Raw genomic sequence first — 17,019 nt, 5'->3', positions numbered from 1 at the left:
CAGTGTAACAATAATACATTAAACAAATAACTAGTGACCTTAAAACAAAATTAAGATAATTTTTAACCTCATGATAAAAACACTTGAACAGAAAGGAAAAGAATCAGGTACTGAAATACTAACTGCAGTGCATGTGTGTGTGTGTGTGTGTGAGTGTGTGTGTGTGTGTGTGTGTGTGTGTGTTTGTCTTTGCGTGCGTGCGTGTGTGTGTCTCTCTGTGTGTGTGTGTGTGTGTGTGTGTGTGCATGTGTGTGTGTGTGTGTGTCCGTGCGCGCGCGTGGCACTGGACTGCTAACTGCCAACTGCAAGCAACTGAACCAAGTCAACAATTTTCTCAAAATCCCCCAGGACTACTGAAGGGAAACACATTTCATTATTCAACATCTTTAAGACAATTAAGACGTGAGTTTACTCATTTAGACTATTTGTTTAATTTGATGATCATATTTAATAATATCCCCAACATCTGACTTGATTAATCTTGAGCACATTCTCCATGTTCCCACTGATGCCATGTGTCATGGTTCCCTTCCGGCCTGATTCACATGTCACGTCTACTAACACCATATATGGCTGTGACTCCCCCATAAAGTTTGCATTACTGCATGTTAAATGACTTTCTCAGGCTTCTCAGTGCATCCTCTGCTGTCAGTGTTGTCCAGGCATGTGGGATATCTGCAGGTTGTGCATTGTAAGCTTCTGCAAACTGATTGTTGAACTTCTTCAGCACATATTTCCAGTAGTCTGAGGCCTCCATGCTTGAGTCTCCTGCTATCTCCCAATTGGGGTAGATGTCCCTGTACTGCTTGTAGGGGTGATACACTTTTTTGGTTTCAGAACTCTGAAATGTTCCTTCACTGATCACAGCAGTTGTGCAGCTATCAGTTACCAACTTCCGAGAGTCCTGTTTGTATGGGCCAAGACCCAGAGGGCGGTGTGCAAAAGCTTGAGGTCGGTGCATGCTGGAGAAGTGTGTTCTGTGGTCCACACCACCTGCTTCACAGGGTGTCCCACAGAAGGGACACTGTTCCCCACATCCACACAGTCTGGGGAAGAGCAGCTCATGGGGTTTAGAGGGCAGGTGTTTAATTCTTTCAAAGATGTGTATGATGCCTGTTTTGTAAGCATACTTCTGATATAAATGACATTTCATTGCCTCAATTAATTCCATGAGGTTGATGGCAAACTGGTCTGTCTTGGCGTTGATAAGGATCAAAAAGTTGTCTAAGGCATCTCTTGGGAAGACCAGCTGATCCTGAAGGTCAAAGCAGAACTTATGTATGAACTCCTTTATGTCCATGTTCTTGGAGATGCTGGTGATCGTGGCAGTTATTTTCTTTACAATCTCAGAAAGGAGTTCTTTCTCTAACTGTTGCATTTGTTCACCTGATGACATTTTCTTAATGATTTCTTCCTTTATCCAGTTTTTCACAAATGTTCCATATGATCTTGTGTACTCCTTGTACTTCTGAAACGAGTCCTCATGGAGCAGCTGCTTTAAAAGGTCATAAAGGAAGTGAGTCCGTGTGCTGTAAGTCACTCCCCCATCTCCCATCTTCATTTGATCTGCGACTGCCTGGCCAAGATGTTCAGACACGTAGCCCTCAACTGCCGGCTTCACACAGGTCTCTGTGAATTGTTTAGCTCTCTTCTGGCACTGATCTTTTTCACTGAATGATTCTAAGAATTTCTCCAGAAATATGGGTTTAGACTCAATCAGACAATTCTGTGGGTCGTTGTGGTCATTGAATTCCTTGTGTGCTTTCTGGAAGAGCTTCGCTGCACGGCCACAGACATGGAACTTAAGAGAAGCTTCACATTCATGATTAATCTGGGGATCTTTCAACCGATCATCAACTGCCTTGAGTAGGTCTCTGACGTACATCTCATGGTAATCTGTGTTGTTTCTCTCCATGACACTTATGTGATTTGAAATAAGACTGTCACAGTTACTGATGACAACGTCACATATCTCTTGGATTTCAGCAATGACGGGATTCAGACTGAGATGTTTTATGAGACTAAACCATCTCTTTTCTTTTGATAACCAGTCAGTTTTAACAATGAATTCCCTCTGTCCAATAGATCTAAGGTCAACTGTGTTGAGCATTTCTGAGACATGTCCACCCTTAGAACTTAAATCTGACCTGAGCAGATGGTGCACATCCTGATAAACATCTAGCTCTGGCATTCTGACTGCAGATAGGTCAGACATGATTCCTTCCCACATTTTCTCAAATTCTCTGTTAAGTCCATCTTTAGATAAATCTGCTTTTCTCTCTCTACACTCTTTCAGCAGCTCACTGACCCTTTTCTCAATTGTATCCATTTTCTTGTCCTTGATTTTGTTCACATTTTCCATTCCCTCTCTGATTTCAACAGCCTTCTCCAAAGAGTGTTTAATAGACATTTCCATCTGCCGTCTGAGAGAGTGGGCACTTGTTTGGAAGTCCTGTTTGTATTTCTCTACTAAACGGACTTTGCTGTCCTTCTGAAAGCATTCATCAAGGTTGGACAGGATTGTCTGCTCTTCTTCACTCAGCTTCTTTGATGCCTCGTGTATCCACTCTCTGAGCCTGGTGCGTAAAAGATTCATTTGGACATTCTTATCCATCACTCCAAAATTGGATATCATTGCTTCCTTGGCTATACGCCACTTGTTCATCTCAGATTGGAAACGCCACTCCCAAGTGTTGTACTGAGTGCATAAATCTGTGTATTCATCTAACACCAAACTGTTCCTAAACTGAAAGATGAATTTCTCAAATTTGACAGCAGTCCACAAACTCTCTGTCCACTCGATGAACTCTGTTGCATTATTGTTTCTGATATTATCAGATGATTGTAAACAGTCAATCAAACTCTTCTTGAGTTCATAGACAGCTTCACTGTAGCCAGCATTCACTGGGGCCATTGGGGGGGTTCCATGCCAAAGTCCAGGGATGTAGAAGCTGTCTTTGTCAGGATCGTAGTCCATCACATCAGTGAACTTTGCATTAGCTACTTTCTTCTCCATTTTAGCTGCTGCCCGGGTCATCTCATCCAACTGCTCCATCAGCTTCTTCCTGTCTCTCATGTTGCTGTCATGAGCAGACATGTCTGACACGTTCTGATACACAAACAGACATCTTGGCTTCTTCACAACCTCCTTCATTCTGAGAAAGGCGTGGACCACAATCTGCAGAATGTCCTTCATCTCTGTGGAGTTCTCGAAAGCAATATTGATGATGGTGATGTCACTGAGCCCTATGACCAGCGTTGCTAATTCGTAGTAGTGTTCATAGCTTGTCTCCAATGGCGCCAGCTCAGGTGATTTGAAGCCCTCTGTGTCAATGACCATGATGAAGTCACATTTGAGCTCAGATCTGAATTCCTCAGAGACTTTAATCAGCAGCATGAAGGCTCCTCTGGTGCATCTTCCACTGCTGACTGCAAACTGCACTCCAAACATGGTGTTGAGAAGGGTGGACTTCCCAGTGCTTACTACTCCCAGCACAGTCAACACCAGGATCTTACTCTTGGTGTCCACCAGCTGATGTAGCTGAGTCAGGACCTCTTTTATCCACTTCATTGGGATGTTTGATGCGTCTCCATCAACCAGCTCAACTGGAAACCCATCCAGCAGCATCTGAGCACACAGAGCAGGTAGGTGCTGGACTTGTTGTCTGGCTAAGTTGTGTTCTGGAAGGGAGCAAGCACACTCATAAAGCTGGCCCAGCTCACGGAAGAAGTGCTCAGGACCCAACGAGCAGTTGGAGATTTGCTCATCTAAGTCTGCAATCAACTCCTTATTCTGTGGTGTGTTTCTACAGCAGTCTTTGTATTTCTCTCTCAGTGTGGACAGGTTATGTCTAGAGAGGGTGTCCAGCTGAATCTTCAGCCACTTCAGAAAGTAGAGACGCTGAGTTCCTGACTGTGAGATTCCAGCAGTGAATTTCAGCATGGCTTTTGAGACAGCCGTCTGCTGCTGTTTTTCTCCGAGCTGTTTTTTTTTTGTCTTGAGTGAACTCCTGTAACCCTCTATGTCTTTGCCTGCATGATGCATTCTGCAGTTCTCTTTTTCTAATCGACTGATTTGCTTCCAGATTTCACCATGTAAAGGCAACTGGTCTTTCTTGAATTTCACCACATCCTGAATGCTTCCAGTGATGCTTTCAGCATTTGCTCTGCCATGTCTACACTCAGTGCAGTCCTCATCAACCAGAATATCAACACGTCGAGCAACAGCAGCCATGTCTTCCACTTTCATTTTAATTGGATTCTTTCCAATGACATCACTCACATGGGAACGCAAAGCTTTTACAAACTCTGCATCATTCTGCTTTTTCTTGATGATCATGTTAGTCTTCTTCACCTTGTGTTTCATGCATACATCCCTGAGTGCCTCCATGTTGAAGGTCTTACTCTGAGAGTTGGTGACCAGGAACAGCTCAGCTCTGCTCTCTCTGTTGTTCAGAGTGCTGAGGTCTCTCTCTAGGTCATCACTGAAGATGAAAACTGCAGCTGAGATCTCACACAGGAAGGACATCTGGGTCTTAAACAACCTGCCATCTCCTCTCAGATTGGCTATGGTCACTGGCTGTGTGAACATGTCAATGTTTTTTTTCCCACAGGGTAGATACCAGCTGACTTCAACCAGACCATCTGAGATTCTCCTGGGCACATCACCACACTCCATGTAACGGTGAAAAAATGTGTCGTGGTACTGATGAGGATTACTGAGCAACTTGTTCAGAATTTCAGATTTTAGCAGACTGCTCTCTCCTAGCCTAACAAAAGACATTATGGGGATGTCCATTTCTACGATCCTGCCCTCTTCAAATATCGTGTCACCTTCTACAGAATGAGTTCTGAACTTTTTAACCAGGTCTCTCATGGCCCACAGCATCAGAGTGCTCTGCTGTGTGTCACAGTTTGGCAGCAGCAAAGGAACAGCAAACTGGCACATGGACATTTTGGAGACCATTTCCTGCCGGAGGAAAGGATCTGAGCAGTGGAAAAGAGCAGTGATCAAATCTAGAAGATTTATGGCATCAGAATCATCATTAGCATCAGTTAAACTATAACTATACATTGTCTGGTCTTGTGCATATTTCATATTTCTTGCATTTAAATTGGACATCATCAGTTTCCTTAAGAAGGCCCATGGTAGCTGCTCGAGACTTTGTGCTGGTCTGTCAGACAGTGTGTTACTGTTGATCTCCAGGACTGAGCTGAGTGTGAGCTTCCCTCCATGAAGATCCCCCAGGCCCAAGGTTGACAGCAGCTTAGGAAGGAGGAGTTCTGGGGATTAAAACATATTTGGCCGTTTGTACTGGGTTACTGGAATGCTTTGCTTTTATGTATGTATTACACTACCCGGTTAAAATGTCCACTGACTTTATGTCTCTCTATGGTTTAACTTATTATTAATACATTATTTTTAAAGACCTATATTAAGCTTTAGCTGAATTGTTAAAGTGCTAACAAAAATGATTTCACTCATAAATTAGCTCATGCATGATAAAGGTTATTCATAATGACCCATAAATGGTGAGCAGACCATTATCACATACCTTATAAATTATCTTACAAATCATTAGTAACTCATTGAAACCTGGTTGATTAATCATTTGTAAATGATTTACAAAATGTGACCAGACCATTATCATATACCTTATAAACGATCTTATTAATCATTAGAAAATCATTTGAAAAATGTTCATACATACATGACTACTCGTTTATAAATAGCTTACTAACCAACTGCCACTGGACATTAGAAATGCCCCTTCAACCACACTTTTTAAATCCAGGCTCAAAACGCACCTTTTTAAATTGACCTTCCCTGTGTTCTAATTGTCTCACCCTGTTATATCTGTAATTAAGTGTTGTCTGATGATTTATTCCATTTTATTTTGTTTATTCTATTTTATTTTGTTTATTCCATTTTATCTTGTCTTATTTTATTATTCTTTCAATATCTAATGCACTATGTACAGCACTTTGGTCAGTGCAAGCTGCGTATAAATGTGCTTTAAAAATAAACTTTACTTACTTTTACTTACTTACTTACTAATGTCCTTATAAATGGTCTTATAGATCAATAGAAAATCATTTGAAACATGTTCATAAATACATTAATATTAATTTAGAAATAGCTTACTAATGTCTGTATAAAAGGTTGTATTAGATCATTAGAAAATAATTTGAAACATGTTCATCAATACATTACTACTCATTTAGAAATAGCTTACTAATGTCCGTATAAAAGGTTGTATTAGATCATTAGAAAATCATTTGAAACATACAACAAATGCTTCATAAGCTATTATTTACATTGAATTAATTGGAATTCAGCTGTAGGCATATACTAGGAGATCTGTATATATCTTAGAGACTAATTGTATCCACACCGTAATGCAAGCTACACTATTATTGTAGACACAACACAGGGGGTCCCTGGGCCGGAGAAGGGAAGGAAAGAGGTTTAATGTGGCTATAAGATGGACTTTTAAATGTGACTAAAACTAGACCAAAATGTAATGAGTATTCGTCGACTTAAACTACAGTAAAATTTTCTGAGTTTCCGTCAATGAAAACTGGTCTAAAACTAAGAGGGATAAAAATTACTAAATATGACTAAAACTAATATGCATTTTCCTCTAAAGACTAAGACTAAATCTAAAAAAGCCGCCAAAATGAACACCAAGCTTACATTGAGAGGCCCCTTTGAAGTTGTCTTAATGTCTGCTTACATATGCAAATCCACATGGTTTCTCTCCCGTTATTGCGGTGTATTGTGTTTTATTTTCTGTCAAGTTATAATTAAAGAGTGTCCAGATATCTATTCTTCTTTTTCTTCCTGTACAGAGTGCTTGAACTTGAGCCATCATCTAACGTTTGTTAGGGCGTCACTTGCATGTCTGGGCATCTCAGGGAGTGGAGGAGGGATACAGCCCTGGGCAACATTCAACCAATGATATTAAGGATCTACTGCCCTAGGTGCATACAAGTTTAAAAAAAAGAATTCATTACATTTGTAATTGTCCATTGGTCCACCACTAACATTTTTGTCTCGTCTCGTCAACGAAAGTAAAAGTGATTGTAACAAAACTGTAAAATGTTTTTTCATCAAATTAGATGTTCAGAAGATGTTTTATTTTCAGTGCAGATGTTCTTTTAAACAATAAGTCAGATAACTAACATCACAGTTGTGTGATTCATTATGTGTGTGTTCCTAATTGCATATCACCTAAATGAAAAGAATATTTAGTCCATGTCCATGTTTATATTTTAATATGAATATCTCACCTGTCTTCATCTGAAGAGAAGCAGGCTGGCTCTTTCCTCCATGTTGGAGCTCAGTGTAGACGCTAACAGTGTAGTCAGTTACTGGTTCCAGGCCTGTGATGACTGTGCTGCATGACTCAGTAGAGATGGACTTTGGCTCAGTCCTTTCACTGTGGTAAGAGACCAGGAAGCTGTGTGGAGTCTGGTCCATCTCAGGAGACACCAACCCGCTGAGGATAGCAGATGATGCAGTGATGGAGCTAACAGTCAGATACTCTGGGTCTGGAATTGCTGAAGGAGATGAAAATTCTCATATCAAACTAAGTGGAGATTCAGAAACTGAACAAACAGATCTTCTTGGATATTGGATCCTTTGGCTCCTTACCTCTTCTAAAGCTCTTAGAGACCGGTTTGCTTTGACCAAGTCTCCCCAGTACAGTGGACACCCTGACGGTGTACTCTGTGTCCAGCTGTAGGTCAGACAGGCGTAGCTCAACACAGTCTGTGTGAGTGGCCCTCAGACATTCCCCTTCTCTGAACAGGTCCAGAAGGTAAGACACTTGGTCCACTCCAGCTGGCTTGGTCCACTTCAGAGAAACGTGTGATATCTGAAGGTCCACACTGAGATTCTGTGGTGCAGGTATCTCTGTAGGTCAATAGATTAGACAACAACTAAATCAAAATGTTAGTTATGAAATCATATCTTTATACAGGTATCTCTCTAGGATTAGATAGTTACATCTTACGTCTCTTAAAGAAAATAAATTCCTAAAACACAATAACCATGCAGCCCTGAATGAAACAGTACCTGTCTTAGTTGATGCCTCCACACATGGGCTCTCACAGTCATCTTCACTGAGGGTGGCCACAGTAAAGTGATACTTCTCTCCTGGAAGAAGTCCTGTCACCTCCACCTCAGAACCTGCTACCATGATGATGTGCTGCTCTTGGCCTTGTCTCCAGGTCACCCTGAACCTGTGGAGGCCAGGAGCGCCCTCTGGTGGTGACCATCTTAAAGTCACAGAGTCTGGCTGCACTGAGGAGAACTGGATCTGCCCAGGTGGAGGAACACCTGAGAATGATGGAGGTGGAGAAGGAAGCTAAAACATTAGGTTTTAGTGCTAAACACAGTTATCTTTTTTGAGAAACGTGTTAAAACAGTAAATACCTGTTTTAGTAACTTTGCATTGTGCATCCTGTGCAAACAAGAATAAAGAGATCATTAGAAGTCATAGAAACTGGGTTCATCAGCTGAATAACATGCTGCTACTCTTATGATGTCTTGACAAATCAAAGGTCCCAAGTTGCTACACTTGTGTGTGAATTTGCAGATAAAATATAACACGTTGATACTCTCTGTACTTCCTTCTATCCACTTATTTGTAACTCTCACATACAAACAGTTCGTTTAAACCTCAGAACTCATTTTTGCAAGTATAATACATAAAATACTGCCAAATTGATATGCAAGTGTCATACAGTCGAAAACCTGGAACTGCTTCATAGGTGCATATATCAAAGTTAATTGATGTTCTAAAGCACGTGTCACAATAGATAATCTATTAAAGCCATGGTATAATAACAAAGAAACCACTCCTGATCTGTATATGTGCCCACCTGCTCAACGACGTCATGTCCCTTGTGATCTTTAAGTAAACAGCGTGAGCAGATTGCTGATTGGTCGGTCCTGCAGTAGAACTTCAGCTTTTTGTGGTGCTGTTCACAGAGGTTCTGATCCTGAAGGTCCTGTAGCTGGTGTCTCTCCAGATCTGGGTCAGAGTAGTGAGGCCTGATGCAGGTCATGCAGTAGGAATCCCTACAGGTCAGACAGGTCTTCACAGCTGAATTTGGGCAGACATCACACAGCACCCGTCCTGCTGACATTCTACAAGGACACATGAATGGATTAGTTGAAAGAATGAATTAATGAATGAATGAATGTTTGAATGAATGAGTTTTGGTAGGAGCAGTCATGCAGCCATAATCTAAAGGTCAAAGAGTAAACATTTTAAAGGCCATGACATTACGAGCTGTACTGGTTTTGAGCCGTTTTCCTCACTGTCCCTTTGTAGGCTCTGAAATACAGTAGGGCTCAATTATGGCACGATTATTTTGGTCTATATTGTCGTCAGGACTATTTAACACGATAAGGGATTCAGTGATTCTTCTCAGCAGCGGTGCCGTTGTGCAAGTGGACATAAACCTCCAACACTGGACCCTCAGTGCTTTTATTTAAAAGAATAAGAAGTATCTAATTATGGTCTTCCTTTATTAGTAATATTATCATCAGTGCATGTTATGTTTAGTTATTATAACAATATATTAAACTATATTTTGTCTTATTAGAAAATAGTAAATAAATGAATGTGTACAGACAAGTGTTGTTTTGAATAATCTTAGTTCATTTGCTCAATAGTTCATTTGTGTACTGAGTACTACGCACTGAGTTTTGTTTCCATACTCATTTGAGAAGATAAGCTGTCATAGGCCTGCACTGATTAACCTAAACCAGCAGAATGTTTTTGAATGTCAGAAGTTTCCATGTGGAGATGTGACATGAAGATGATATGCGAAAGTCCACTGTTTTTTGTCAACACAAACTGAGTTGATCATGTGTTTATGTTACAACACAAATCAGATGAGATGATAACGCTGGTACACTACTGTAACTGATAAAATGTAAATCGTGTCTTGAACAGGTGTGTAATGGATCATGCTAAGAGAATGGATAACTCTTCCCTGTACAATCACTGTGGTTGGTCTCTTCACTGATCTTCTGGCTGGCGTTAGGAATTTGCCCTGTAGATTAGGCCTGTATCAATATCTTTAGCCTGCTAGATAACAATGAACTTAGTTTTATAAACTGTAACAGAACAAAAGGAGAGCAGCATTGCAAAATATCATCAGAGTTTTTTTTTATTATTATTCAATGAATCGGCCTATTGCACAGGTAGGTTTTCTGAAAATGTTCTGGAAGGATGATCGGTTGCTAAGACTATATCAGATCTGTTGTCTTTAAGGTGGTAAACAGGACTGGGGCCATGTTAGCAGATCTGATGGTTTGATACTTATTACTAGTTTATTCCTTCTCTTCAAATGTAACCTGATCCTTAACTCATTACCTTCTGGAAGGTTAAATCCATATCTACAGTACTGACACTCAAACCAAATTCACATCCTGATTATAGTGACCAAAATTACTATTATTAGTGTGCTTGCCCGAAGGGAAGCACACTATTGTTCTTCATAAATTTTCTTTATTCCGCCCGTTTTTCTTGCATCGAATCAGGCCTCGCTCGTTCGAGGTACAGACGCCGTTCAAACACCGAAACGTCCGGCCCGATCCGGTGCAACCTGCTATATCTTTTCGTGGCGGTACTCCTTGCCACTCCTTTTTTATTCCTCTTTTTCCATCACCTTTTTTCTCCATAGACTTGCATGGCAGAACTCTCTGGATTATGACATCATAATGGGGTCATTAAACTGGCTTGCACCTGTGCTTCACTGACAACCTGTTTGAATGGTTTTCGACGGGACCAACAGCAGCATCATCTCGATTTACTGACATTTTCGGTATATAAACACATAATATCAATTGGTAACTGGTGTGTTGTATCCTGTTTATGTCTGATACTTTATAAACATTTATGTTTTACGTTAACTTATTACACTAGGCAGCAATATTGTGAAGTAGAGCTAGAAATGGCTTTGCTAGCTCCCATACTGTAGCTCACACCAGCAACTGCTCAATTTAAGACAAGAAAGGAGTTTGGTAAATTAGCTATTCTAAACCTGATTGTTCAAATCCTTGATTGTGATTGGCTAAAAGCTGTTGTAAATCCAGCATTACCTTACAATTTGACCTGATTACATTCCATATTACTGCGCAGCGAATGGAAAGGCATTCATATAGCGCATTTCATACCCAGTGTTCCATCTGGCTGTTGCGTTGCTTCAAGGGTTGCGTGGCAACGATTTATTTAGGAACTATAATTTTTAGTGGCGGAGAAAATGACGGTTTATCATTAAACTATTGTTTCTTAAATTGAATTGTCTTTATTTATGAAACCATATCAAATATGTTTAGTAACAGGTTTAGAAAAGGGGGTGGGCGGTCATGTGGAGGATGCTGCTGCTTTAATAGTATTTTATTATTATTCAATTATACCGGTATATTATATTATATAGATAGAACAAGATATTTACAGTTGGTTTATTAAAAATGCTTTTCAGTAAAAGTCAATAACAATAACTCCAATAACTAAACTTTTTAGCAGTGTCTGAATCGGGTCTTTTTGAGCAATGCACTAGTGCAGTGCATGGACCTGTAACTGTTGTGGTGTTTCACTGTGTGAAATGACCATGCAGCCTCCGCTGCATTCACTGCATCCTCGCTCCCTGGTCTGAGAAAGTACTGTGTGATCGAGCTAGCACTACCCTCGCTCTCGGACAGCTGTTTTGTGCTTCTCGGTGTCCAGGTGGATTTTCAGATCTCTTGCACCTCCATTGGACACAGAGACATATCTGCCTGCTTTGCACACTGTGCACAAGGCTTCCCATTTGTCTCGACCCGGTCTGAAAGCCGGGAAACTCTTTTGTAATTCGTCAGTAAACGAGCACTTGCGCTTCGGCATGTTGCTTGCGTATGACGGACAGTCACGTTGTCTACGTTCTGATTAATAGGGCCGACAGCATAGGGGCGGGGATTAGGCTACGTCACACGCAGCGCCATGGGCAGTGCCCTAGTGCATGTAAATGTAATGGTCCAAAGAAGATAATTTTAAAAACCAGGACATTTCCTCACTTTCTAAAAATAACCCGGGACACCTGGGACAGGACGTGAAATACGGACATGTCCCGGGAAATACGGACGTATGGTCACCCTAGCTAAGTTATACTAGCTAGCGATTACTAGCTAGTAAACTCATTGCAGTATGGACTATAGGACAGGCTACGCACAACATTAATCAAGCAAAACAATAAATGAATATGTGACTGGTTTGAATAGCCTTGTCTATTTGGGCAATTTGTTAGCCTCGGTAAACGTTTAGCTAGCTAACGTTAGCTAACTGTGAGGTAGCATATCCTAGCTAAGTTATACAAGCTATCGTTTGCTAGCTAGTAAACTCATTGCAGTATGGACTATATAGGACAGGCTACACACAACATTAATCAAGCAAAAAATAAATGAATATGTGACTGGTTTGAATAGCCTTGTCTATTTGGAAAATTGTTATTATCATTGACACCACTTTCAACTGTCAAAACTATCCGTCTAGCTAAATCCGTTGGTTATGAGATTTCACAGCATTTCATATGGAGGATATGAGGTTGATTTAACTCTAAGGCCAGCTAGGCATAGTAGTTGTATTGTGCCAAAACATCATTTGAATTTTCAAAATCCAGACGTGATATTCTCATACATTTCAATGACAATTCTGTTAATCAAGTATTGCCTTAAATTATTATTTACATTGATTTAATTGGAATTCAGCTGTATGCATGAGATCAGTATCTTGGAGACTAATTGCATCCACAATTTACGTACTGCAAGCTAGACTACTATGCAGTTGACACAACACAGGAGGTCCCTGGGCCTGAGAAGGGAAGGGAAGGAGTTTAATGTGGCTAGAATATGGAATTTTAAATGTGCCTGAAACTAGACTAAATTGTAATGACTTTTCGAAAACTAGACTGAAACTAAGAAGGATAACTATGACTAAATGTGACTAAAACTAATATGCATTTTTGTCTTTACTGAATCTAAAAATAGCTGCCAAAATGAACTCTGAGATAGGGGACCCCTTAATCTGCAATTCATGGTTGCTAGCTCTAATCAGATGTACTAACTAGGCTTATAAGAGAAGACTAACTTTTTATGCCAACGAACACCAATAACTAGAACTAATTTGACAGACTATAAACCAATGTGATACACGTGCTCTCTAGCTATACAGTAAAAGTGTTGCTTACGTTAGATACTAGACCTACAGTCTAACTCTAGCTGCATTAAGTCTAACAAGCTATATCTTACAACTTTAAGTAAAGCTGGCTATGTAACCGCATTCATTCCAATATTGTTGCAGAGATGTATCCTTTTACCAAGATAACATTTTCGACAATTCACTTAGCTCAGTAAGTCAGTATAAGGAAACTCTGGAACTATTTTGACCATGACACCTGAAATGTTTGTGCTTAGTAAATATGCAAGTTTCATAATACATCTGATTTCCACCATAGAGAGACAATAAATATATTTACATTTGAAGCACAAACAAGGTTTATTGCATCCGCAACCAATACAAAATCAAAACAAGCTCTCCCTCAACAAATACCGCACAATTCAGGTGCACTCATTGATTAACACGACCTTTGGAGGAATAATTACACCCCATAAGAGATAATGTCACTTGGAGCCTATTTTAAGACTTCTCCAAGCTAAATGTAACACACTAGACCCTTTCACAATAAACAAGCAAACAAACAAACAAAAAAAGAACAACAAAGATACCCTCATATGTTTAAACGTCAGTGGAGCCAAAATATAATGGTTGAGCTTGGTTGCTTGCTAACATATATTGGTTGAAAACAAAAAGGTGTATTCAGTGTCACTGCAGATGGTTACACTGGAAGGCTGCAGATTCATCCTACAACCTGCATTCACGTTGTACTGAACACAGAAAACACAGTACTATACAGATTTTGTTCTCAGATATCAGTCTGTGAGGCCCCTCAACAAAATATGCGCACTCGGCCACTGCAGTTGCTTGTGCTTGATGGCCGCAACAGAGCAAGCACACTCTCGCAGTTCGTTCACGAAACGCATTCTAGTTGTTTAAATGTGCTGAATTTTGTTTTCAAAAAGTACTGATACACCAACTGAACTCACCAGTAAAAATGTCACAAAGTTTATTAACTATACATTTAGAGTATCCAACAAAACGTTTCATTTTTTGTGTGACTATTTTGTTGTGACATGATTGGTTTGCTTACTGAGTTACAAATATGTGGAGTAAAAATTGCACTTTTAAGTTCAAATTAATAAAATCAAACTATCTGTTCTCTGTCAAATGACATATATAAATGTAGACCATCATATTATTTGCATTGCAGCGTATCGAGTTATTTATATGCACACGCACAAGCACATCACACGCACACGCACTCACAGAGGCCTCAGTGCTGGAGATGCACATCCCTAGTCTGAACAATATGACAACAGGTAAACAGGGTAGGCAGATTGGAATACATTCATTTACGTATCTACCTGGAGAAATTTGTTTTTAAGCAACTACAGTATATTTCTACAGTGGTACGTAGCTGTAATATAATTACAAATATTAGAAATGTAATGTGCTTCCCTTATTCATTACTGTAAATGTAATGAGTTTACTGTAATCAAATGACTTGGTAATGCATTAGTCCCATCACTGGTTATTAATATGTGTACCTGGATCCTTCCCCTGTGAAGTTAGGTCTGTCACCTATGGATTCATCACTCCTCACAGACACACTGGACAAAGGGGAGTCTGGTCTCTTCATGACATTCCTGTGAGAACTAGTCATAACATTCATAACATTAAAAAGAGGTTCCAAACTGCACATAATATTTATAATAAAGTAATAAAAGAGCAAATACTAAATCTGAAACAATTCTATCAGAAATAAAAGAAAACAACTAGTCTAGAGAATCTTGAATCTTCTCCTCTGTGCACTGAGGTGAGGGTTGACTTACTCTGAGACCTTCTCCTGTTCTTTGAAATTCCATGGCGTGTCCATTGACCTGTCACTCCTCATGGACATCACACTGGACACAGGAGAAGGTGGCCTTCCTTTTTGCGTCCTACGACCACAAGACACAAGAGGATTTTTTTAGACTCTGGATTTGGATGATTGGGGGGGATGGGTAGGGTGCTCTAACTTTAGAAACCAGACCCCTTAAAACACTCTCACCCTCAAGTAATCTGAAAGTTTGCCAATATGAGGTACCTTTGGAACTAAGAGCTGCAGTAAGGGGGTTTTGCCAAACACTAGGGAGATAACTACCAGAAGACCAAAGGGAAAAACCTTGCAAACACCACCAACAGCCCAGTTGGCACTAGTTGGTTGCAAACATGCTTACTGGTGTATTTCTGTGATATTGTTGTGAAGGCTACACTAAAACTTTAAATGAGGGAGGGTTGGTCAACAATCCAACCTCTCTGATGGCTGATTACTGTCTGATTCCTATGTATGCTCTATTAACCTAGGTGTAATACTGTTCACACCTGTATCTACAAGAATCAAAAGGCAGATGTGAGTGTATGGGATCACCTCAGACCTGTATCTACATGCATCAAAAGGCAGATGTGAGTGTGGGATCACCTCAGACCTGTATCTACATGCATCAAAAGGCAGATGTGAGTGTGTGGGATCACCTCTCAGTTTTCTCTGGTTCATCTGTCTGTCCCTCACTCAGCTGGGAGCAGGCAGCAGACTCCTGGACTCCTACCCCACCAGGCAAAGACATGTCAACTGGATGGATCTCTTCCTCTGAGTTAGGTGCTCCTTTTATCTGGGATTCCTCATCAGCGCCTCCTGGCTGTTCCTCAGGGAAACTCATCTTCAAGGAGCCCTTCACCACGTTCTCTTTCCCCCAGATCGGCTCACTAGCTCCCCCTGGCTGCTGCTCAGGGAAACTCATCTTCTCACTCCCTCTCCCCCCTGAAAGCTAATAGGGGGTGCCTTGGGGTGAAGATTATTTGCCATTTTAACAGCAATACTGTCAACAGCATGATTATCTAATATGTAAGTGCTGATTTCACTAATACATCCTTTACTGTAATTCCAGACTGGAGTGTATTTTCTTACTAGGCGATTCAAAACTACTTACCACAGGTTGAAATTGCAATATAAATTTAACTAAAAAGTTGCAATAGTGAATAAGTATACTGAATAAGATTGTTTTAGACTGAGCCACTTGCCAGGTGAAGTGTAATAAGAGAATGTTGGGTGGCCTTCCTGACTCTGACCTGAGAAATCCTTGTTGAGTGCCCTTAGCACTGATTTAGGCTTACATTATAATAATGTTTTAAAATGTTAACGTTATTTAATTTTTAATGATTAGGCTTGGTGAGCCTACTCGCTGTATCCTACGCTCATGCAACCATGAAGCTACAATTTTCCCAACACTCGAATTTTAATCAAAAGTGATCCGAATCAAACTTGCCTGGGGTAACTGTTACACAAATCTCATCAAGAAAGCTTGTCCAGTTTGTATTCAGTACAACATAGTCTACACAAATAACTTTTCGACAAAATGTTATAAGAAAACATGACCGCCAGACTCACCTTCTCAGTATGACGATAACGAAAGTGATAAGAAAATAGAACAGGTACTGAAATCAAGTGACGTTATTGCTGCCACCCTTGCTCCATAGACTATAAAAATACTAAAATATTAGTGCTAATGTCATTTGTATATCCATTACTGTAATTCCAGAGTGCAGTGCATTTTCTTATTAGGCTATTCCAGACTATCTGTCCTTATTGGAATAGCCTAATAAGAAAATGCACTGCACTGCAGACTGGACTACTGCAATTCACTGTTCACTGGGATCACTGGCAGGAACATCCAAAAGCTGCAGTACATCTAGAACAGCGCTGCCAGGATCCTGATGAGAGTCAGGAAATACAACCACATAACCCCCATTTTACACTCACTGCACTGGCTCCCTGTCTCATCCCGCATTGACTACAAAGTCCTCC

At 40.3% G+C, this 17,019-nt stretch overlaps 1 protein-coding gene across 1 annotated transcript; it reads right to left on the bottom strand.

Annotated features, from left to right (window-relative positions):
* Positions 1–598: 598 nt before the first annotated feature.
* LOC308365547 (interferon-induced very large GTPase 1-like) lies at positions 599–11,906 on the bottom strand (the record flags this gene model as incomplete). The annotated part of the gene is made up of 7 exons (XM_080839016.1): positions 599–5,266; positions 7,496–7,563; positions 7,658–7,918; positions 8,081–8,344; positions 8,441–8,468; positions 8,890–9,157; positions 11,710–11,906. The coding sequence occupies 7 exons, from the start codon at positions 11,904–11,906 to the stop codon at positions 599–601; spliced, it is 5,754 nt and encodes a 1,917-aa protein (XP_080695142.1).
* Between the last annotated feature and the right edge of the window lie 5,113 nt (positions 11,907–17,019).

This window comes from Sprattus sprattus, assembly GCF_963457725.1.
Source record: "Sprattus sprattus genome assembly, chromosome: 5".
Taxonomy (NCBI): Eukaryota; Metazoa; Chordata; class Actinopteri; order Clupeiformes; family Clupeidae; genus Sprattus; species Sprattus sprattus.
Note: the sequence above shows the minus strand (reverse complement) of the source record. Positions and strands in the feature narration are given on the sequence as shown.